This window comes from Phaenicophaeus curvirostris, chromosome 3, assembly GCF_032191515.1.
Source record: "Phaenicophaeus curvirostris isolate KB17595 chromosome 3, BPBGC_Pcur_1.0, whole genome shotgun sequence".
NCBI classification, from domain to species: Eukaryota; Metazoa; Chordata; class Aves; order Cuculiformes; family Cuculidae; genus Phaenicophaeus; species Phaenicophaeus curvirostris.
This window is the reverse complement of record NC_091394.1, coordinates 34,144,221-34,168,041: the sequence shown is the minus strand read 5'-3', so window position 1 is coordinate 34,168,041 and position 23,821 is coordinate 34,144,221. Positions and strand designations below refer to the sequence as shown.

The 23,821-nt window shown below is 36.4% G+C and overlaps 1 protein-coding gene across 5 annotated transcripts; it reads left to right on the top strand.

The window, feature by feature from the left end:
- Positions 1–387: 387 nt before the first annotated feature.
- SLC35B3 (solute carrier family 35 member B3) lies at positions 388–23,215 on the top strand. Of its 5 annotated transcripts, none has more exons than XM_069853687.1 (10): positions 388–544; positions 5,104–5,382; positions 6,693–6,814; positions 8,647–8,801; positions 10,324–10,431; positions 15,139–15,236; positions 18,099–18,191; positions 18,599–18,710; positions 21,516–21,585; positions 22,544–23,215. In XM_069853687.1, exons 2-10 carry the CDS (start codon positions 5,182–5,184, stop codon positions 22,692–22,694), a joined length of 1,110 nt encoding a protein of 369 aa, XP_069709788.1. In that variant the 5' UTR covers positions 388–544; positions 5,104–5,181; the 3' UTR covers positions 22,695–23,215. The 5 variants fall into 5 exon arrangements, with proteins under 5 accessions (XP_069709788.1, XP_069709784.1, XP_069709787.1 ...); XM_069853683.1 differs by lacking the exon at positions 388–544 and adding an exon at positions 574–615; XM_069853688.1 differs by lacking the exon at positions 388–544 and adding an exon at positions 774–795.
- The last annotated feature ends 606 nt before the right edge of the window (positions 23,216–23,821 follow it).

Genomic DNA, 23,821 nt, shown 5'->3' with positions numbered 1-23,821 from the left:
AGCATGAGCCCCAAAGCCCTGGTCGCAAAGCCTGGGTGTCAATCCCAAAGTGCAAGTCCTGGGCATGGAGCCCAAGCCTGAGCACAAAGCCCAAAGCCCGATTGCAAAGCCCAAGCCATGAGCCAAAGTACGAGGCCTGAGTGCAAAGCCCGAGCCCTGGGCGTGAACGCTAAGGTGAAGCCAGAGCACGATGCCTAAAGCCCGGAGCCCATGGCCCAAGGGCGAAGCCCGACCCCCGGGTGCAGAGTTTAGAGCCCAAGCGTGAAGCCCGACCACGTGACCCCGGATCCCGACCACGTGACCCCGCAGCGCGCCGAGGTGGGGTCTGGGGGCCGTCCCCGCCCGCCCTCAGGCCCAGTAGCGGAGCGCCGAGGCGAGGGCGCGCTTTTTCGATGAGCTCGGCGTTCTCGCCGGCCCCTGGCACCACCGCGGCCACTTCCGGCGGCGCGGGAAGGCCGGACGGAAGGAGAGGGGCGGGCGGGCGCAGGGGCGGCTCGCAGAGGTGGGCGCTCGGCCGCTCCTCTCCGCTTCCCCAGCCAAACAGGTACGGGGGCGGGGCGCCGAGGCCGAGGAGGCGGGGCCGCCTCCCGGGGAGCGGCGGCCATGGGCGCGGCGGTGAGGAGGAGCGCGGGGGCCGAGGCAGGAGGCCCCGGTGGCGGGAGGGCGAGGCGGTGTCCGGGTGCGCCGGGCCGCTGAGGGCCAGGGGGCACCGACGCGTCGCGTCCCGCAGGAGGAAGGACGAGGAACGGCGGCCTGTGCTGGTGCTCGGGAGCCTCGGCTCCAGCCCTGCCCCAGGCAAGCGCTCAGGCGGAGCCACGTCTGTCCTAGTCTCGGGGTGGCGGGGGGTGGCAGAGGGCGGAGCGCAGGCGAGTGGGAAGCAAGGAAGCTTCAGGGATCGCGTTGGTCCCTGTCTGCCTTCTCTCTTTTGTCCCTGGGGCAGGAGCCAGGTATCGCCAAGCAAAGGATCGGATCGGCTTTCCGATGGATATGTGTTTGGATTTCTGTAACCCGGAGCACCCCGGTTACCGTGCCAGGTGCTGTCGTGCCACCAAGCATTTGTGGAATTGGTTCTAAAGGAAATAGATCTTGGCCAGGGCCAGTGTGGAACCTGCGTGGCTCATAGGAGCAATTTTTCTCAAAGTACCGAGATGCTCATTTCTGCCAAACTAGATTTTCATTCTTGAACTGCTGTCTTCTAAGTCTCCCTACAATATGACAGTTGAGGGAAACAGGTGTTGAGGGAATCTGAGGAAAAAGAACGTTGATACTGTATAGGCTGTAGCAGGGAACCCTGGACATAGGTCAAAATGAGACAGAAAGGAGAAAGCGCTGTTAAATGTATGACTGTTTGATTTGTCAGCATCCCTTGCAGATCTAACTTAATTCATCACTAATAACTTAATAATGTTTTTCATGGATGTACTTCAGGCTTAAATAAAAAAGCCCTAGCTCCTTCATACTGTTTTTCCCATGCTTGGCACTAGTCATTAACTTTTTTTGGAGGCCAAAGAAATTTTGCTTTTCTAGTTACTTGTTCACTTGCTTCTTTTTTGTGTAATAATCACTATGTTTTACTTGCATGTGAGGTTAAAATCTTGTCTGCATAGGGCACTTTTTCACAAAATCTTTGATCTAAAGAATGCGTTACTAACATTTTTACACAGAGAAGGAAAAATGTAGGGGAATATACTATTTTACACTCATCAGGACAGCTCGTAAGCCAACACTTCATATAACAGATGTTTGCAGCATGTGCTTCTAAAAGGGGAATGCATTGCTTGAGGGATTTTCTTAGAAGATGAATAGCATTTTTGATACTTAAAAAAATTAACAGCTTGAGAAGTCACAGTGGACTTCAGAAAAGTTGTGTCACTGTTGGTAGTGAAATTACTTAGTGGAGAGTTTTTCAAATGCATACATACATTTACAGTTTCTTCAACTGTTAAGTAATGTTCCTTGAGAAGTTTCTTGAACATGGTAATGGTTTTGTTTCCCTTAGAATATAATAAAGAAAAAACAATTACTATGTGTTTTCTTCTTAATGGATCACCTTCAGCATTACTGGATTTATCAGTGTTGTTTCTTACTACTTTAGTAGTAGACTCAGTAATCTGCAAGAAACTAAATGGATAGATTGTAAAAACTGGTGGTGTTCCTGAGGAAATATTTTGAATATAAATAATTGAACATTGGAAAAATTGTGTTAATTGTGGTGTGGGTTAATGCTGATAGGCAGCTGAGCACTACACAGCTGCTTGTTCACTTTCCTCGCACTCCCAGAGGAATGCTGAAAAAGGAAAGGAAAAGTAGATGCAAGAAAATGTATAGGTTGAAAAAAAATTGTTTGAGAAGGATAGGAAGTGTGGAAAAGGAGATGATGTGAAGGCAGTCACTCTTCCCACAGGTAAACTGATGTTCAGTGAGTTCCCAAGTAAAAGATGGCTGACCTTCCTATGCCATCTCCTCTCACTTTTTGTTGCTGAGCATGACACATGATAGCATGGAATATCTCTGGTTAGTTTGGGTCATCTCTCTGGTTATGCCGCCTCCCACCCTCTCGCACACACCCTCTTGCACACAGTATTCACTGGAAGGGAAGGCAGAGGGAGACAGGGAAAAGGCCTTGAGGTTGCATAAGGTCTGCTCTGCAACAGCTAAAACGTTACTGTGTTAGCAGCATTTTTTTGTCAGAGAGCTAAAAGACCGCACCACAGAAGCTGCTGTAAAGAAATTTCACTCGATCCCAACCAGACCCAATACATAAATGCCATTGTTACTGCTTCTTCTCCCCTCTTCTTCTGATCCTAACACAGGTATTACACAAATAATACCTAAATTAGTGGCCAGACTGGAAAATGTAGGTGTAAGGCTATGCATTATACAATTCACTCCAATTTTGAACTTTTGAAACACACATGACAGTACATGGTTGCATCTTCCACTGGGTACACACCTCACTCTGTGTTTCAGCTTAGGTGGAAAATGAGGCTCAAATTACTTCCGCAGCTCTTTTTCCTGCTGAGAAAGGGTGACATTAACAAATACCGTGTGCCTACCAAAAGGAAGCGTACACTGGGCAGAAAAGATATGAACAGGCGGCAACAAAAATATAAGTTCAGCTAAGATGTCAGCAATTAATAGGTTTCTAAATATATTGGTTTTCTTTCATGGTCGTTTGCTCCTCAAGCTTGAACTTAAGGCTCCCAACTTTGCTTGCAGTTCTTCTGAGGAAGTACTAATTCATATCGTGGTTTAGTGACCAACTAAAAATCACTGAGTAACTTTTGCAGGTATCTTTAGTCTGCTTTCCGTAGTGGTGGAATGCTATAAACACAGAACTAAAAGTGACTGCTCAGTCATCACACTCAATCTTAACAGCTCTACATATTTTTTTCACATATTTCACCTTAAAAACAGCTCATTATTCCTCCTTTCATTTTTAGTGTGCTTGAGAATACAGATAGTCTAAGGATGAAAAGGTCATTTCTAGTAAATTTTTTGATGATCATTTCGTGCCTATTTGCTCTCATGCTGCTGTATTTAAAATCAGAATTCTTTTTCCTTCTTAGTGGTAATCCCTGTGATGCTTTCATTGAAAGCAAGTCTGTTTTCTTTCATCAAGGTTTTGCTAGGCTACACAAGTTACACTTCCATCTTATTTCAGGTCATAAGATGGGCAATCTGTTCCTCCATGCTTTTCTGTTTCTACTGAAAAAAGTCTACTTAAACTTTTGCCGTTTTTTCTGTGGCCACCTTATGTTGGGATTAATTAACAATCCACAAGGGTAAACTTTCTATCTTTTTGTTTTCAACTGAATTTAAACACAAATTGTTATTATTATATTATTATCCCTAAATTCCTGTTATAGTCCCCAAGCTATTCTTTCAGAACTTTGATAGGAATCTTGTTCCAGCCTGATAGTAGGTTTTATCAAAAGAAAGGAAGCATAACCACATTGCAAGTTTTATACTAATGGGTCATTTTTCAGCTAAACTTGCAATTTCTTATATTGTGTAATAAACTATCACTGTCCAAGCAAATTACATTTACTACGTTTATTGCATGATGTAGCTTTTACATAATAGCACATTTTCCATTTAAAAACAGCGGGAAAACATTCTTCCTACATGCATGAGAAGTATTTTTGAGGTGGGGAAAATGGACCACTAAATAGTTGAGACAAACAGAATTTAATTACTGACTGCTTGATAAACTAGATGCTGGCCTACACTTAAAAAGCTTGGGACAACTGACTGACAAGTTAGTTTTTTCTTGAGGCTGAAAAGAAAAAAGAAAAAATGTCAAACATCTTACTCTGCCGAGCTGGAGAAAAGACTTATTTGCCTGTCAGTCTGTTAAACTGCTAAATTCCTTCTCCAGGCTTCAGTTATCCAATTTGTTTTCTATTACATGTCGAAACGGCTGCATGTGGTTCATATTAAAGGGACTGCCATGCCATAGACCTCATCAGATAACCAATCTAATTTCTGAGACTGGCTTCTTAATCATCTTGTTTCTATCTTCGTGTTCTTTTCCTCAAAGTTTGTGAGAAATAGTGAATAAATGTGAGAACGAGAGGATAACTTCTTCCAGTTCCATACTTGTAACCAGTCATAGGCTCAGATCTGTGGTTTTTAGCAAGACTTCCCCTGTAGTGGACTAGTCTGGTATATTTCGTTGTGAAAATGAAGTAAAGTAGACAGAACCAGTATTTTCATTGTGATTTGATCATAGACATCACTTCTCTCGCAAGCAGTCTGTGAGTACTGACATAAAAGGGCTAGTTTGAGCTATTGTGAAACTGGTGTTTGGGGGTTTGTTGGTTTGGGGTTTTATGTAGTGTGTAGGAGTGCTACTTCTAACGTGAAGCAAAAGAGCTTTCATAAAGTGTTCTTGACCTCAGATATTAACTGTGGTTAACTTTGGACATTAGAAAGGATAAAATAATTCAATATAAATAAAATATAAAACCATAATAAATATAATAACAATTCAACTAAACTCTTAAACCTTTATATTTTCCATATAAATGTCACATTTGGTTACTGTTATTGTTGAAAGGTTGTATGTTATGTCTTATCTGACTTTAGTGTTCCTTTCAGCTTTCAGACAGAGGGGTTGAAGAAAGTGAAGAGCAGAAAGGAGATAACAGTAGCACCGAATGCAGCGAACTAGGAATCATGGATCTGAAATTCACTTCATCAAGAAAATACATTTCCATCAGTGTACCTTCCAAATCTCAAACGATGTCTCCTCATATCAAATCAGTAGATGATGTTGTAGTGCTTGGCATGAATCTCAGCAAATTTAACAAACCTACTCAATTTTTCATCTGTGTTTCTGGAGTTTTTATATTTTATCTAATCTATGGATATTTACAGGTAAATGCTATTAACTCTTGCCTTAGGCCAATTCTGCCTATCCTTTTTGGTTTTCAATAGCATAATAATATAGTATGTATTTAATATTTATATACATTTAAAATAGATATTGATTGCAATAATCAAGCTTTTGAAATTCAAGAGTGGTAAGTAATAGTATGTTAGATTCCATTGTAGTTCACAAGCTTTTAGGGTTTGGTTCATTTGGACTTAAAATCATAAATTGATCTTTTAGTTGTTTGCAAGATATAGCTTTCAATATTGGTTTGATTTTGTAGTTTTTAAGTGTGATTTCATAGTCTTCTGAAATCAGCTTGTAGAACCCTACAGACTGGCATGTCTTCATCGGTGTTGAGACCTTTAGATTTCCTCGAGTTCTGTACAGCAGTAGCATTCTATTGTTCTCTATGTTCTCCCTCCAGGACAGAGCTGAAACACGTGCCATGGTTATTTGTTAAGCAGAAGCATAACGTTTATATTGTTTTAGTTAACTTTTCTCCTGCTAACCTATTTTCTTCTATCTTGAGCAGCTATGTTTCTGTTCTCCTTTAAAATATTTTTTAAGTTCAGTGAGTCTTCTCAATAAAGCAGCAATTTAAAAAGTTGATAATTGCCATGTTTGCAATGGAGTTTTCTAAAACAGCTGAAAAGTTTGTTAAAATAAAGTTACTTCCAAGGAGTTAAACAGAGTTATCAGTAATTGAAAGCAGCATCTCAAGAAGGAAAATATTAGGTAGCTTTTGTTTCTGTAACTGACATATCTACATAATTTGTTATGCAGTGCATGTATTTTTCCAATAACAAATTGCTCTAGTTTTAAATGTTCATACAGCCTGCAAATTTATAAGCTCACAAGTGCTATTTAATGTAGGTGATCAAAGTATTAGGGACACATTCCTGCGAGATGAAAAGTACTAGTAAATACGTCTGTTAGAGAGAGTTTGTATTTAATTTAGTGTGAGGTATTTATAAATTCTGAGTGGAAACAGTCTACTGAAATAAATAAACTAAAAACAGACAGAAAACCATCTATAATTTGTGATAAATATTAATGGGTGAAGTATATTTCACTTATGAATCAATCCAATTCACTGGATTTACACCAGCAGTAAATTTTCTTATTGCATTTTGGAGAAACTAAATTGTCTTTTTCAGTGCCTAGCAAGCTACATGGGGCAGGTAAATTCTAGTTAATAATCAGCAGCTGCAAATGCTAGATTTACTTGTACATGAAATAAAAAAATCTTGATTTTTTTTGATGTAATATTTCAGTGTATGAATGTGACCTTGGTGGGTTTTTGTTTTTATAGGAATTGATATTTTCAGTGGAAGGTTTTAAACCTTTTGGTTGGTACCTCACTTTAGTGCAGTTTGGATTTTATTCCATTTTTGGACTAATAGAATTGCAGTTGATTCAGGACAAAAGGAGAAGGTATGTGTTTTTCCAAGCATTTTACCCACTATCCATCAAATCAGAAGCATTTGATATTTATGGTATATTTAACTTCTGTTGTTTGAATGTGAGTACAGTGAGACATGGGAGGAGTTCCATAGTTAAATAATGTCAGTTTACTGGACAATGTTAGAAAATATCTTATAAGCACTTGCTTAGATTTCAGTCCTGTAAGTAGTCTTGTTGACTTGAGTCTACGCATCTAGAATAGGGCCAACTGCACTTGAAGTGATCTGTCACTGAATACGTTTTCCTCAAGCATTGGCACCTCCTCACTGAGAGGTTCCTCTAACATGCTGTGCATCTCTGAGAGTGTCAGAGATCTGCTCTCTGTTTGCCATGTGGTTGTGTAGGTTTGCTTTAAAGGATGTGCTTAGGTTTTGCATTTTTCATTTAAGATAACACTCATAACGCCCTGCCACAAAATTCTGCGTTTTCACTGCAGTTGACCAAGGAGAGTCTTGCTGTCTTGAATCGTATGGATATGCAATAGTTTGATCTGACTCAGCATGGCCACCCTGTGGCTTCCTGCCCAACTACAGACTCTGCAAACTGTGGATTGAGGCCCTCTGGAAGCTTGGATAGAGGCTGTCATGGTGTACATCAATTTTAAAATTGCTTTAAAGCATTACATCCTAGTTGAGCATAACTAGTTTTCCTTACATGTAGTCAACCTGACTTTGCATATACTGATTTTAAGTAACAGGATTCTTTTGTAGCCAAACAACGTAACTTTGATAAATTATTCTTTTTATTTTAAACATTGACAGCTTATATTTCAAGATATCTGGCTTCTTTAGATGCATCAGATAATATTACAGTTATCTTTTGAGTGTTCTGTAACCAGTATTTTGATTTTAATTACCAAATATTTTCTAATGATTACACAGCGTTACCCTGTACAGAAGTTATGTTGGAAATGTCGATCTTAGAAAATGATATGTAAAATACATTTATAACCTATGTATCTCTTTGTAGACATTAAAAAAAGTATTTCTTAAGTTTTATGCTGAATCATCAGTTTCTTAAATTTTAAATTTTTCTTGCATCCCTCAGAGTATGCCTACATCCCCTAATAAGTTATGGATAAGACAGGGTTACGGCAAGATATCTCCTTGTGTTGCTTAATGTGGCTCTGAGTATGCATAAAAAATAGCTGAACATATGCACAACAATAACTGCAAAATTTCACATCACAAAGTGAGCAAAGCGATTGCTAAAAATTGCTGTTGGATCATCTGTTGTCAGGTGATGATTTCATCAAATTGCAAACAATACATCTGAAAATGTTCAACAAGCCCTTCCGTTCATAATATCTAAATCACTTCTCTCTTAGTTCTATTGAGTTTTTTAAAACAATGTTACTTTTTTCAACTTTCTAAAATTTTAAAAATGCTTATGTTTGTGTGGAAACTTGACCAAAAAAATGGTCACAGTGACCATGGCAGGACTAAGATTCAGGATATCTTGGCATACCAACTACTGTATTTCTTTTGACAAATAACCTGAAGCCTGTCTTTGTTCTTCTGTAAATAACATGCCTTCTCAGAAGGAGGTTGAAGAACTACTGCTTGAATACTTGAGCCATGAAGTTCTTATTGTCTTGTATTTGGATACTGTCTGTTAGCAGTAATTTAAAGAAATGAAATTTGAAATCAGTCCTTGATACGTGGTTTTAAATTTCTATTATAGAGTGAAATTCAGAGAGAAAGACAGGTTGTATTACAAACATTCCTTTATCTAAATTTTCCAAGCTAAATCTCCTCTAGATAAGTCTGTAATACCAAGATTCGTATGTTTATATTTTGTAGAATTCCTGGCAAAACCTACATGATAATAGCGTTTTTAACAGTGGGAACTATGGGTTTGTCAAATACCTCTTTAGGATATCTGAATTACCCTACTCAAGTCATCTTCAAATGCTGTAAGCTGATTCCAGTTATGATAGGTGGGGTTTTTATACAAGGTAAGTGTTAGTCTTGCTATTAGATGATTTTTTTGTTGTTGCTTTGGGAGGCATTCATGTATGGAATCCTGTACTTTGTTAAATTCCACTGAGTTTCTTAGATAGAGGGACAAGTAGTATTTTTCCTATAGAAGATAAAATGTGAGTTTCTGAATAATCTTCTCAGAAAACGTACAAATACAATTAGATGAACAGAAAATGTGGGGAAAAAAGTCATGAAGGTCACTTGCAAGGCTTCATTTTTATGCAGGCTTTCTTAATTTTTAAGTAATCTAACTTTGTTTTCTAAATCAAATCACTTCATATATGAAGCATTTTATATTTCTATTCTATATTCCATATATATATTTCTATATTTCTATATTCTATATAAAATGCTTCATATGCTTACTCTTCTTCTTTGAAAATCTTAATTCCTGATTAGAATGCCTTGATTTTGTTTAAACATTTAATCAGAAATACACCTGACTTTACATGTCTTTGACTAGTCCTGAAGTCATAGTTCATATTCCAAGAACCAAAAAAGGGATGTGGAGAACAACAGATAAAGACTGTAGTTATGTGAATAAACATACTTCAGTATTTCTACATTTAGAAATATAATATAATATATTATAAAAGTTTCTCTTTGTTTATTACACAAGTATTCATTAAGTCACTAAAGCTCTGTATGGGCAAGTGTTATGGAACAGAATCTAGGATGATATGTTTCTGTATCAGTAGTTAATTCTGGCCTTCTAGTTGCAAGAGAAGGCTGCACTTTCAGAGGAGGTTACAAGTTTACATATGCACATGCACGCACAGTGGTTAGTTTTTGTTAGGAGTCATTTTAATGCAGAGAGACTGGATTCTGCTAAAGCTTTGTGAAACCATATATTGTGGTGTTGTAGTATTATATTCTCAGAAGCTGTGATTTTTTTTTAATTATCTTTTTTTTAAAAAAATCAGTTCAAAATTGTTCCCTTGAAAGATTACATTGAAAGTACAGCTCCTGGGAAAGGAATGTGTTATTTCAAACAAGATATACTGACTCCTGCCTTTTCATTACCCTACTCTCTTTCTCCACCCTGCTCCTCATCTAATCTCCCAGACTAAGGGACAGCGTAGGGTTCTAAAAGTACCCAAATCATCTGTCAGTGTTTGGGAATAATTTCTCTCCAATCATTAAAGGCATCCCAAGTGTCTTGCAGAAGGGAAAAATCTTAAGAAGATGTCTAAGCTTTCCTGAAGTTGCTGAGGTAGTGCCTTGTTAGGGAGCATGTGCTTTATGTCATTAGAAGTAAAACTAAAACTGACCACAAGAATCAGGTAGTATCTGTTAAGGTCCTCCTTCATGTCAGGAACTGCTGTTGCAGAAGAAACAAATTCCAGTCATGAAAGGCCAGAGCATTTACTCTGCTGCTTAAGTAAAAGAATGACGTTGAAACATTTTTTCCTTTGCCTTCTAGTCCACTAAATAGGATAAACATGGAATTCTGATATTATTAACAGTCCATTCATGTTGTTTGTATTGCTTTTATAGGAAAACGTTATAATATTGCAGACGTGTCTGCTGCCCTGTGCATGAGTCTCGGATTAATATGGTTTACTTTAGCTGACAGCACAGTTGCACCAAACTTCAACTTGACAGGTAAAGATACATTATGTTTTAGAGTTGAACAAAATGCTTGGATTTTCCTTCAATAAGCATTCCATAGAAGTTCTGAGAGGTCTTTGTAGAGTGCCCCTCAGATATCATACAGACAATGCAGCTTTCATCGTAGCATTGTGCTAGCAGAACTGTATCTATGGTATAAAAGTCCTTTATTCTAAGTGTTAGTTTTTAGGTTCTTAAAATTTCTGGAAATTCCACTCTTTAGATTGAAATGTCTCATTCTCAGGAATACTTCTAGAGCTTCAAAAGGTTTGTTGTCTTTTCTAGTTAAACCTTTAAGTCTTTTTCCATTTCAGAACCAGTTGGTTTATATTAATTGATGATCTCACAGGGATTTGCTGTAGTTCTTAGTTGCAGTGCCCATGCACTAAAGAAAAGATTTTAACCTGCTTAGGTTTAAAAACTTAGTTCAATTTCTTTCTCAAATGACAAGGGAGAATTGGTTATTCGTAAAATCCATGTCATTTAATTGGCTAGTGTTTGGATTAGTACTGAACTTGAAAACCTTTTAATATTCCACTGTTAGTGTATATTTCTTCTGAGATTCTGAGATGAGTTCCAACAACTCATGGTTGGACTTGATCCCGTGGGTCTTTTCCAACCTAATGATTCTGTGTGGTTCTGTGAACTGTTGTGACAGATGCTCACTGTGAAACCTTGGTTTCTTAATACTGGAGGCACTGATTTAGAATTATTTTTTTTTAATATGATAACAAAATCTTGATTTTAAGGAAAAGACTTCTTATCCTAACAAAATAGTATTTCATTTAGTGTTAACAAGGATCAAGAAGTGATGTTCTCTTTACATACCTTTTGCCTGGCTCATAAATTAATTCTTATGCCTTTTATGTAATTTTAGTGCTACTATTAGTGGAATAAATTACACAAAAATCTTCAAATTATATATCTTGCTGTGCATTTAATGAGTTTGTGTGATGTAATAATGTGGCTACTTGAAAAAGAACACATACATTTTGGATACAATGTGACATTGGTATTTATATTCTAGCCTTTCTGGTGTATAGGTATGTGTTATCATTACAGCTGGCTTTGACTATTGCATCTAAGTGCATTCACATGTTAATATATTCGTTCTGTAAATTTTGAATTGTTTAAATACGTGCTCTGACTTAATTCTGAAAGGATTTGTAAAGTTGATTCTTTGACATAATGATTTGGAGTAAAGTGCAACAAATGTAGCAAAGTCCTGACAGCCTCAAAGATCTGCAAACTGCAAGATAAAGACTTTTAAACATCTTCAGAGAATAAACAGGGTTGTCTTTCATTATTAATTTATTTTTAACATTTCAAACAAGTGCGTATATATTGAAGCTTAGAGCACTAACATTTGGACTAAGTTCTGTGAAAATAGAATACACAACTAAAAATGAAAAGCCTGTATCTCTGTTAACAAAGGCGACTCAAAATTCTCCTAGTCACCTACTAAGAAGCAGTTTTTTCTGTATTTCTTTATTCCCTCTTGCCTGTTTTATTTTATTCCCATATCGCTTAATTTAACTAGAAGAAACTTTTCATAATGGGAAAGGTGGAGATTTTCATTCTCTTGGATGAACTGTGGAGATAGATGGTCCCTTCCTTCAAGAAATGTACTGATTTTCAATATTGCAGAGATATGGTGAAATATGCAGCTGCCAAAGCTTAAAACCAGTGATAAGAATTATTACAAACTTTGCTCACTCTGCAAAATGATGTATTTGATATAAATCACACAGTAAGAACTGAAAGTGAAGAAGCAGGGTTTAAATTTGTATCTTCATGGAGTTATCTTCAAAGAAATAAAAAAGAAGGAGATTGAAACTTTGAAAAACATAAACAGCAAATTCAGTTGCTGTTAATTCTTAAGTCACAGTTTTGTGTTACTGCTCCCTAAATTCCTGAATTTGTTCCAGTGATTTATGCACATTTATGTAGAACTGTTTCCATGCAAACCAGTATGATTCTAGCATGATTTCATAGAACTTCTACTAACTGAAGAACAAGCTGTTTACATTTCATAGGTCTAAGAGCAAAACTACACTGTGAATTTGAACAAAACACATAATCTATGGTCTGATGCAAATATTATAGATGGAGCATGAACAGACTTAAAATATTATCTGGATGAACAATTTTACAAATCCTTTTTGTTGTTTTCTTTTTTTTTTTTTTTAATCTTTTCTTTCCTCCTCCTGCCCGCTTCCCCCTGCTCTTGAAATCTAATCTCAGTATTGCTGGGCCAAAAAAGGAATCTACACAGATTTTGTTTACACATGAAAGAAAGAGGTCAGCCATGAAAACAGACACTCTCTTCTGCCAGAACAGGTACATATTTGTAACTAAGGAAGAGATATATACTTTTCAAGATGGAGCTGGTGCTAGTTGCTAAAAGCATCTCCTAGTATTGTCAAATTAGAGAGGTAAGGGTAGATATCCCAAATAGCTGTGAATAATAGATACAGGACTTCGAAAAGATAAACGAGAAGAGAAGGACATGTGGAAGGAGGGAGTCTTAAAACATTGCTGCTATGGATACTTCCACTGTTATGGTATTACAGGTATAAGTGGAAATCAACTACTTTCAGTGAAGAGACAGTAGAAAATATCAATTGCATGAAAGTTCCTCCACCCTAGACAGTTTGTACAGGTGCAGTTTAGTCCTTTGCAGACTGAGGTGTTTTGTCCTTAGCTTCAATGTTCTTAAGATGATTTTACTTGGTTAGCTACCTCTAGTGTGTCTTCTAATCTTATGTATGACAGGCTTCTAAAATGTGGAGTATTAAAGAGGTCTTAATGGGCAGGTAAACTCCAAACAACTCAATAGTATTAACACATTTCTGTGGTGGGGATTGCAGGTGTGAGGAAGTATTGTTTGAGGAACAAAATTAAGTATCTAATAGTTTATATAAGCAGTGTTGGTATTTTAATAACTTCAAGTATCACATTAATAGTGTAAAATACAATTCAGTGTAGTGTTTTGATGAAGTCTGTTGGTGCAAGCCTCCAGATTTAATTTCTTTAAGAACTAATTTAGGACCAGGTCTTCCAATCATTTTTGCTTGTGCTTTACATAATACATAATGTTACTCATCTTGTTCATGGTTTCATTGCTGCTGCTCAGCAGGTGCAATACTGTCACAGTGAGTGGAACAATTCTTCTCTTCATACTCCAAACTGTGCATGTTTTCCCTATATTCCTCCTTTTCATGCACGCTTGCCCTTCAGATTCCAAGTAACCTTTTCATCTCAATGCAATACTGAACCCATATTTTTGTCCAGTGATGTGCCTGGGCCGTTAAGCACTGCTGGAACCAGCATGATGGAGAATACATGAAGACGTATGCTCAGTCACTTTACAGAAGTGATCTGCAACAAGGCTGTTACTGAGCTGGATATGTTGTTATATCTTTAGACCAGAGCTGAGTCCATGGAGTCAATTATCACTATAGGATGGTCTTTAGCATAACCAGTGTTATTCAGGTTATCGTGTAATTTCCATTGACACATACCTTTTCCCACGTCCGTTAACTTTGAGTAATGAAGAGTCTTTTTCTGTTGCTTCAGTTGCATAAGTCTAGCCTGGGAAAACACATGGTTCCCAAACTAAAAGTGGTGGTTTAGAAGTACCCATATATCCAGAAGTTCATCAGGGTGATGCCACCTTAAACTGCATTGGACTTTAACTATGTTATGATTTTTCAATTCTGAAAATCCTGGGAGCTGGGATTTTTTTCTCCATCAGGAATTTATATTCCTTGTTGTCCATCGTAATGTGTATTTGGAGACCTCTGATAGTAAGAATATTAAGAAAATATAACGCTGCTTCTTTCTACTCGAGTCTTCCACTCATCGTTCTTTCCTGACAAAATGTTTTAAGGAGCTAAGAGGAGAGCAGACAGTAAATATGATTTTAATGACTGATATCTTCTGTAATATTATATACTTAGGAAAAGTAGTATTTCAACCTGTGTGCATTGTTAATTTCTAACTTTTGCAACATTAAATAAAACAGTCGCTACAATCGTGAAAGAATCAAAGTTTAGAGATTGGGAAATGAATGGTGCCTGGCATGGATAAATTGTTACTTATTTTCATTATTGGAAAGTCAGTTACATTATTGACTGTGTGGTGACTTTATTGTGAACAAATATGGTAACCTAAAACCATGGGGTTTGTACCTGAACTATATTTATTAAAAATTAATGTTTCAACAATTAAAGATTTCCACTGTGACTCCTCTTGCAATTGTTTTATTTGTCTTTGTCAAAATTTTTGGGAAAAATAATCTAGGGTTAACTACTCAAAACAGTTCTTTTCTAGTTGTTTATCTTCATTAAAAATGCATAAAAAAATGCAGTTGACATTCTTTCACTCTTGTTACTACAAAAACTACTGCTAGCTTTATTGCAATGTTCAGGTGTTCTATCAAATTTAGAGAGACACAGTGCTCAGGGCTTGGCTGGAGGAGGGAATGGGGGTGGGCACTGCTTTATACTAGTATAATGAAATAGTTTTGCTGATATTTAGAAAAATCTGTATATGGATGGTGTATTTTTCTATTCCTGAAAGGTTGTTTTTTGGGTTTTTTTTTTGTCAGGATAAGTACAGAGTAGTTTTCGTCACTACTCTGCTTGGCTGATAATTATTCTGAACAGTTTTTTGTTTGGTTTTTTTTTCTTATATTAGGTGTGGTCCTAATATCCCTTGCCCTCTGCGCAGATGCAGTTATAGGAAATGTACAAGAAAAAGCTATGAAGTTGCACAATGGTTCTAATTCAGAAATGGTAAATACCAGATTTGCGATTTTAAGATAATGTGTTCTCTCATAGGCAAGGCATACAATGACAAAACATGAAACTTAATCTACTTTTTCTCTTGCATATGTCAAGAAGGGGTCTTGGTCTATTATTATTAGGGGGGGGGTTGTTTGGGGGCTTTTTGGAGTGTTTTGCTTGTTTTGTTTTTTAGCCTTTCAGGGTGGTTCTTTTTGTGTGCAACTTGAAATGTATGTAGAGACTACAAAACCACTTATTTTTAGGCACAATTCCTTTGTCTCCCCTGCAGACCTGAAATCAACTGAGTGTTTTCTGTATGATCACATACTTAATCTCTGAAAAATATATACTGTTCTTCTGGTATAGATAAGCATGTGTTACATGAAACACATTGCTTTTCTTACTTCACTAGAATTCTGATTTTACAGTATGCTAGCATTTGGGAAGTAGCCTTTTTTTAAGTTTTTCAAATCAGTACAACTCTGATGTTTTAAATGCCAGAATATGTGTGTTCCTGATTCGGGAAATACATGATTTTGAAAAAGCCTTGCTCAGTATTTTTTTATACTTATTTGGAATATCTGTTTGTATGGTCTGAATTTTTTTTCTTGTTAGACAAAACATGTTTAATTTGGCATCTTTTTCTCTAAATTTGAGTAATTGCAAGAAAATCTTTTATTTTAACTGACATGTGACTATCCCACAAGTAAAAAAAATTGAAATTTAATTTGGATATTTGGCATGTAATTGACATGTAGCTAGAAAATGTAGTTTCTAATTTATGATAATAGTTTCACAAACTGAGAGGAAAATTAGTTAGAAGGAGGTTTCATCTATGTCTGAAAGTGGTTTAAGTTGGCTTAAGATGGGAAGGGACAACTCTCCACAGGGAGCCATTAAAAATTAGGTTTAGGGCTAGGGCTAGAGTTGTCCCCGCGGAGAGTTGTCTTGGACCCAGCTCAAGAAGTTTGAGCTGCAAGTTTCTGGAAAGTGGAAGTATGTATCTGAAAAGCATCACTGTGTTCTTGGTTTTTCACTTCTGTGCTTTTTCATGTATTTACCATTGACTGCTGACAGATCTTAGCTAGATGGACTTCACCTGACCCTAGACTGCCATCTAGAGCTGTAGTGTCTGGAACACAAAACAAAGTACAGTCTGTACCTGTTTTCTTGCACATTTAGCATCTTGCCAAGTCATCTGAAAGTTGTTAAGTGAAGGCACCTGCAGTGCTCCTGTATCTCCAGCACTTCGCTTTTTATTCTGCATTAGTCTGACAAACGTTGATCTTCATATTGTATACTTGTACTACATGTATAGAATGAATGTAATGATAGTGGATACAAAGGTTTTGTTTGTTTGAGGCCTAGAGATTACACGGCAGATTTTTTTTTTTTTTTGAGAATTCAATGCAGAAGTACAAGCAGAATTTAGAAATCATTTTTCTAGACCTGAGACTGTTGGTGAAAATTTAAGAGTTCTTCTGAATCAGAGATCACTTCTAATGGACAATGATCTGGAAATAAAATTGAGTAGTAAAGGAACCTGTCATCCACAGAATCTTTGTCTTGTTGCTGAATTGGGAAGTTCACATGGATTAAGCAGTTAGGAAAAGCAGCTGAAGTAGCAACCACTGCTCTGGAGAGTTACACCTAGTTTTGCCTTGTGTGTGATAATAAGGAAGTGACTTGTGTCACATCACTTTCTAAAATGGAACTAGCAAGGCAGTGCTCATTCCTGGTTGTGAAAATTGAGGACTTTTGGTAGTTTGGGAGTAAAACTGGATGCAGAGGCAAATTAAGAACTAGAGACTTTTATGTGCATAAACACTATGAAATAAGAGCTCGTTATTTTTTAAAGAGGTTGAAAGCATTTCTGTTCCTGAGATGTGTGTTCATAGAGCAGTGTTTAGTGTTCAGTTGTCTCATGGCATTGTTCTCAATTTATTTTTTGCAAATAATTGAGATAGTATGACACAAAAAAAATTGATGAAACCTGCCTCAAAAGAAATAGGCCTCTAATGGCGCTAAGCTTGGAAAGTGCAGTTAATCAGCATGTTTTAGCTTTTAATAATGGGTAGAATAATTGTCCACTGTCCACTGTCTCCCTCTTTCACAAGAAAAGGTCACTAAACATTGCCCGAACAGCTGCATACCTCCCACTGCACAGGAGGATAGACACTTTCTACTTTTGTTGTTGCCTCTACACAGAAAAAGATAGGATGAAGATTCTTTTGTCGCATTTATGAGGTAAATGATGGTACAGAAAAAATGAAGAGCTTAACTGTTTTCTCAGTAAAGTCTGTTCTGAGTACTAAATTAGACCAGAGCTGGTCATACATGAAAGCCTTATATCCTGTAACCACAATGCAGGTGCACCGTGTATGTGAACTGGAGTGATACAGATGAAACTTAAGACACTTTTCTGGCAGTTCGTATTTGATTATGTGCTACCCTTTGCACATTTAATGTAACATGGATCTATACAATCATAAAGATTGTTCATGTGAAATCAAATTTGTTTAACATGTTATTCAAACTATTAAGTTATATAGCTGTGTGAAGTTTTATTTAGGCTATGAAATCCTGAATTTGAAGGATTTACCAAAGGCAACATTGACCTTCAGTATATTATTGACTAGCTTACAAAGCTTTTTTTATGTAGATATGGATAGGAAGAATGTCTCTAACACTTATTCTTCTTTTTTCACTGTACATCAGCTATTATAGAAATACTAGTAAAAATACCTTCAAACACAGCGAATTAAACTCTGAGAAGTTAAATATATTAATAGGCCCAAACATTTGAAAGAATTTAATTTTGTCCTTTTGTATAGTATAACCTGGTAATTATTTTCTTTTAAACTGTTCTAGGTTTTGTATTCCTATTCGATAGGTTTTGTGTATATTTTATTTGGATTAATATGCACTAGTGGATTAAGCCCTGCAGTAACATTCTGCTCAAAGGTAGGTGTAAAAACTTCCTTTTTTCTATGAACAACCTCACTGGAAAACATTGCTCTGCATGGTTTAGAAAATCTCATCACTTCTCTGAAGTTATATTTTCATCATGTAAACTGGTTGACTGGTATAATTCATACATTTAGTAAGTAGTTGCAGTCTTTGATGTATAAGATAGGGTGATGTTTTAAAAAGCAAAACAAAATCATAGGACCAGACTTAGGCGCTTATGATTTCATTATTATTTTTCCAGTATTTATCTAAAATTAAATAAAGATCTTTGCATGAATGCGTTGTTGAACAGTTTATTATTGCTTAAGCAGTTGATTAAAGTCTGTAGTTTTATGTAACTTTGCAGTACCTAAGCGTTTGTTTTACGTATTCCTAACAGGCTTTTTTTGTTGTTGTTGCAGCATCCAGTTCAGACTTACGGTTATGCATTCCTTTTCTCCTTGACTGGGTATTTTGGCATATCCTTTGTTCTAGCGTTGATTAAAATCTTTGGTGCCCTTCTGGCTGTAACAGGTATGAACAGATGATATCTTTAGTGCTTTCAGAAAAGGATGTGTGTTCAGAGCCTGTTGATACTTTGTATGCCCGAGATTGTTAATGGAAGAAGCAGTATAGAAAATTATTAAATCAAAGGAATTGCTAGTAAGACAGATGTGACAAATTATGACCTAAAAATTATTTGTACTAGTGTATTGTGGTTTGCTTCAGTATTTCTGAGGCCATGGCATATTTTAGTATGTGGCATTACTCGACTGCGGCAAAGGTAGCTGCAGCCAAATGACAACTCTTACAAGTGAATGCCTTTAACCTCTGTCTTTGTAAGTTTGTGAAACAGTCAAGTGACTGAAGTGTTTACATATTGGAATATCCTCAGCTGTTGAAATAAGAGGAAATGATCCCGCCATCTTTTAACAACAGTTAATTGTAATGTTAACATTTGTTATGTATGTAACAGCACTAAAGGAAAAGTCGCAACACTGGATCATTTTTCAGCATCTTTCTGCACACCTATTTCCACCCTGTCCCTAAAATTATTATTTTTCATTATACACAACTGCAACTACATGAAATTGTTAGTACAAAATTGTTACTTCCAATCTTAAAATGTATTTTTCAGAAATCATTGGTTTCCCGTCTGGCTTCTATCGTTCATGTAGTCATTACTTTAGTATGTCAAGAACAGTTGCACTAGACTCAGGTAACTCAGGTTACCTTTTCTTAAAACTACAAACATTGGTTGCAAGGGCCCGTTGGAGGATACCATGGAGCTACTTTCCTCTCTTCCCTCTAGCCCTAAAAGCTGGTTTCTGTCAGGTGATGCTGTAGTTCCCTTGCAGTAGTGGAGAGGAAAATACAGACAGTTATTTTCTGGCCTGAGGACTGCATACTTTGCTCTCCTATTAATTGTTGACTCTGTGGCACTCCTGTTTCACGCTTGTTTTCAATGAAGTTAAATACATCTTATCACTGGAAATTGGCCCAGATGAGAAGGTTGGTTCATGTATTAGAATAGCTCTTTAAAAAAAACCCAAGTCTTATTGTGCAAAAAAATGTTTTAAATCCTTCCCAGGTTTTCTTATGCCTGACCTTGACAATCGTAACACTTGAGCCCTTTCCATCTTGCCTGTAGCAATGTGAAAATGTTTATTGTGCCTTGGAAGAACACCACATTCATTACTGTCCCTCCCACCCCCATCCACCCTCCCCCTTCTTGGGGGGAGTGGGGTGAAAGAGTTTAATGAAAATTGTATTTCTATTAGCAGAATGAGAAATTATCAGACTTAATTGGGAAAATGAAGAAAAGGCACTTAATTTAGAAGGAAATGGTTACATAAATATTTTAATTAATAACTGATTTGAAAGAACAGAAATAATCGTAATTAGAAAAACTGAAGTAATTCAACCATTTTTTAAATTATTCATCTGTAAACTGTTTTCTAATTAAAACTCAATTTTCTTTTTCATTCTCCTTTAATTTTTCATGTAATAGAAAATAATTTTATTTTGATGCACGTGCATTTCTTAAGATATAAAGAAAATGGTTACTAAAAAGTTGAGATTGGCAGATAAAGCAATGGTGAAGGCTGTTTCTTCCACAATGAAACATGCTTTTAAGCAAATTGTGGGGGAGATCTGGAGAGTACAAAACTTGCTTTACTAGCTATAAGAACATGAAAAAACATCAGTAGTCACTAGTGCCTTTTGTCATAATGTTAGTAAGATTAATGTGGATGTAGCCCTGTAAGTAAGGCTTTCCAGTATGGTATAGTAAAAGCACTTCATGGTAAGCAAAACATTTTATATTGATAAAAAGCGTAGTTTTCTTCTGCTGCAGGCAATGGTACTGGGGTCTTTCTTAAGTGAGAATCCTGCACTATGGTATAACGCCTTCATCACTAAACTTCTACACCTGACCCCATTGTTAGTTGTTTTGGGGTGCTTTTTTTAAAATAGATTCTATAATTTTTACTCATTTATTGATTTTCTTTCAGTGATAAACTGTGTAGATTTCCTAGTACACAATTTGCTAGCAACACTGTATTGTCTGTGGCAGATACCACTGAAATTGTTCAAATAATTATTTGAACTATAGGTAATTTGAGAGTAACCTAGAGGGTTAACTTCCGTTTTGGTAACAGGATTGTGTTCTCAACTCTTCTTATAAAATTGATTCTTTCTAGTGACAAGATCACATATAGAAGAAGATCTCAATGGCTTTGATGAAAACTTCCTAATGCGTAATCATTGAAGTCAGATATCCTTGGTTTGTTAGGTTTCTAACCAAAATTGTATTTCTTTGCACCGCTAGGTAAATTTTCAGTAACTTCAAAAGAATGGCCAGATACTGATCCATTTCACTTAAAAATAAAGCCCAAAACATCACTGAACTGTGATAATGTGAGACGGACATGGCAAGAAGTTTGATGTATCCGAATTGTGATACCACTTTCTTGGGCTTTAATAGGTTAGGTTATACCATCAGTTGCTTGCAAGGAATATTTGTTGCGTTCAGATACTGTGAACTGATTAGTGTGAAGTTATTAAATAGCAAGTCTTGTTCTGGAAGTTTCTCTGCTGCAGATACTGTGGCTGGAGCTGATGCTACTTGTGCAGTCATACTTGTTTCAAATAGCATGTGATTCTAGGCCTATTTTTTTTGCACTAGACTGGTGCATCTGCAGGCTGGTATTGCACCAAGGATGATAATAATTTTAGCCAGACACTTCATTATGTAATGAAGTTATCTACTAATATTGAAGACCATGTTCTTTTGCAGTAACAAAATTCTTAAAATAAATATTTTGTTTTCCTCTGTAGTAACAACAGGAAGAAAAGCAATGACCATTGTGCTTTCTTTTTTGTTCTTTGCAAAGCCATTCACATTCCAGTAAGTATTTATAATTTTAAATGGGCTTTTATGTGCTTCGTAAAAATTATGTCCTTGATCATATAACAGTAGTAATTAATCATATTCAGGCTTTAATGTTTTTAATTTAATATATTCTACAACTGTTGGCAATCTGCTGTAAATATTGACTGGCTAATGCTGTTGGAGGAAGTAGTTTCATTTTTTTTAAAGATCTGGAAGACAAGTTATTCCATGCGTTCATATTGTTTGTTTGTTTGTTTTTTTAAAGAAAAATCTTCTATCTAGTGCTTAGATGCTTATGATGCTTAATAAATTGTTTGGGAACTTCCTCTGTGGAGGAAGATTTTGCTAAAGGAAGGCATTTTCTCCGTTACAGTATTATTTCCCTTTTATGAGCTCAGGTTTGAGTTCTTAACTAGCACTTTTAACTTCAAGCTTCTATTATCTTGATATATTGAATGGCAAGATTTTTGAGCTTGAGTTTATTCCCTTTTCTTAATTTCAAGAAGGAGCTTACATTGAAAAATGCGGCTAAGTTGCTACATTGATCCTAATTGCTTCTGGTTTGAAACAAAATAGAATTCAATTTTATTGCTATGTATAAATTTATTTGAGATTTAAGAACAAAGCTTCCAGCCAATTGCCCAAATAGAATTTACTCCAGCTAAAACTCTAAGGACTACTTCATTCATGTGAGGAAGAACAGCTGCTATTTAGTTATTATTTAAGTATAAGTGCATCTTAATAAGCTCTCCAACCAGGACAGAAAAAGGAAAGGTGGAAGGATAGTAATAATAAAAATTCAAGCAAATTCTTTCTCAGAGTCCACTAATTTGTGGGGGTTTTGTTCCCTTAAACTCTTCTCTCCTTAATGCAAGGGCTTTATTTTTGTTTAATCCACAAATATTGGTATGTAATTGCTATGGGTAAGTGCTAATGGTAACTTTTTTTTCCCCCTCCTCTCCTTCCCCTTTAGGTACGTGTGGTCAGGCTTACTGGTTGTCCTTGGTATATTTCTTAATGTTTACAGTAAGAATATGGATAAAATCAAAATCCCTTCACTGCATGGTCTTTGGAAGAAAAGTGTGGAAGAGAGAAAAACAAGGACATTGTCACAAACTGTATAGACAGTGGTTTATGCCTTGTCTAGACTATGACTTACTGTTACTTTTTTATTGGAACAGTCTTCAACTGATTCACTTTCCAAAGGGAACATTATTAAAACCAAAGGAGCTGAAGGCATATTGTCTGCTTGCAGATTGCTAAAAATGCACATTTTTGTGAGCCCTTTCTTCAGAGCACTTGAATTCATCATAGAAGGTGGTGTGGGCCATTGTCAGATGGCATTATCGAGCAATGAAGGACAGCAGCTCCTGGCAGACTGCTGAGAAGCTGCACTCGAAGTGGAATGGAGTAGAAGACTAATTTGGGCATTTTAATAATATTGGCCATGTGGCTGATCTAATATTAGTGGTTCTTTGTCTTTGTTAATCGCCTAGGCAGAGTAATTTAAATGTAGTACTGTGTTAACATTTAATGGAACCTAATCAGCCACTAATTGACCAAATTGCAGTTTTAAAGGTGAGAGGTTTAGAATATGCTATGTTGTCACTTTTTTCATTTTAAATAAAAATGTTGAGTTTTTTTTTTAAGTTATTGATTTGATCTTCACAGAACTTGGTATTTATTTTAATAATCAAAATTGTTATGGAATTTTTACAGTGTTATTCTTTCTGATTATTGTTTGCAAGTGAAAAAAAAATGAGATTGAATTTGTGCAGTCAACACCCGTGCTTTTACAAGGGGACAAAGAGGTTTCAGGCTTAAACAGGATGAGAACACAGAATGAAAACGTCATGGTGGAAATAGTGGTATAAGAAGCTGTTATTTGCTTATTTTGTGGTGAAATAAAAAATTTTTGCTGGCCTGTGGCCCTCCATACCATAATAGTGCAAAAACACATGGAAGTCTTCTAAATTACTATCATTGAATCAAAACTCTTCATTTTCAGTATTGGAGTAAAGAACAACGGCATCTGCTGATGTATTTGGAATATGTATTGTGTCAGTCTTTGTGTGGTCCTGTGATGAACTTAAGAGGATTAGAGTACAGATTACAATTTTCTTTATTTAATGACAGGAGGAGACAATGTACTACCAGTCTTTTTCATCCTGAATTTAGGAAAACTAAGTCCATTTATCTCTCTTACTTTCATATTCACTTGCTTTTGAATCGCTCACTATCTCTTTCATTT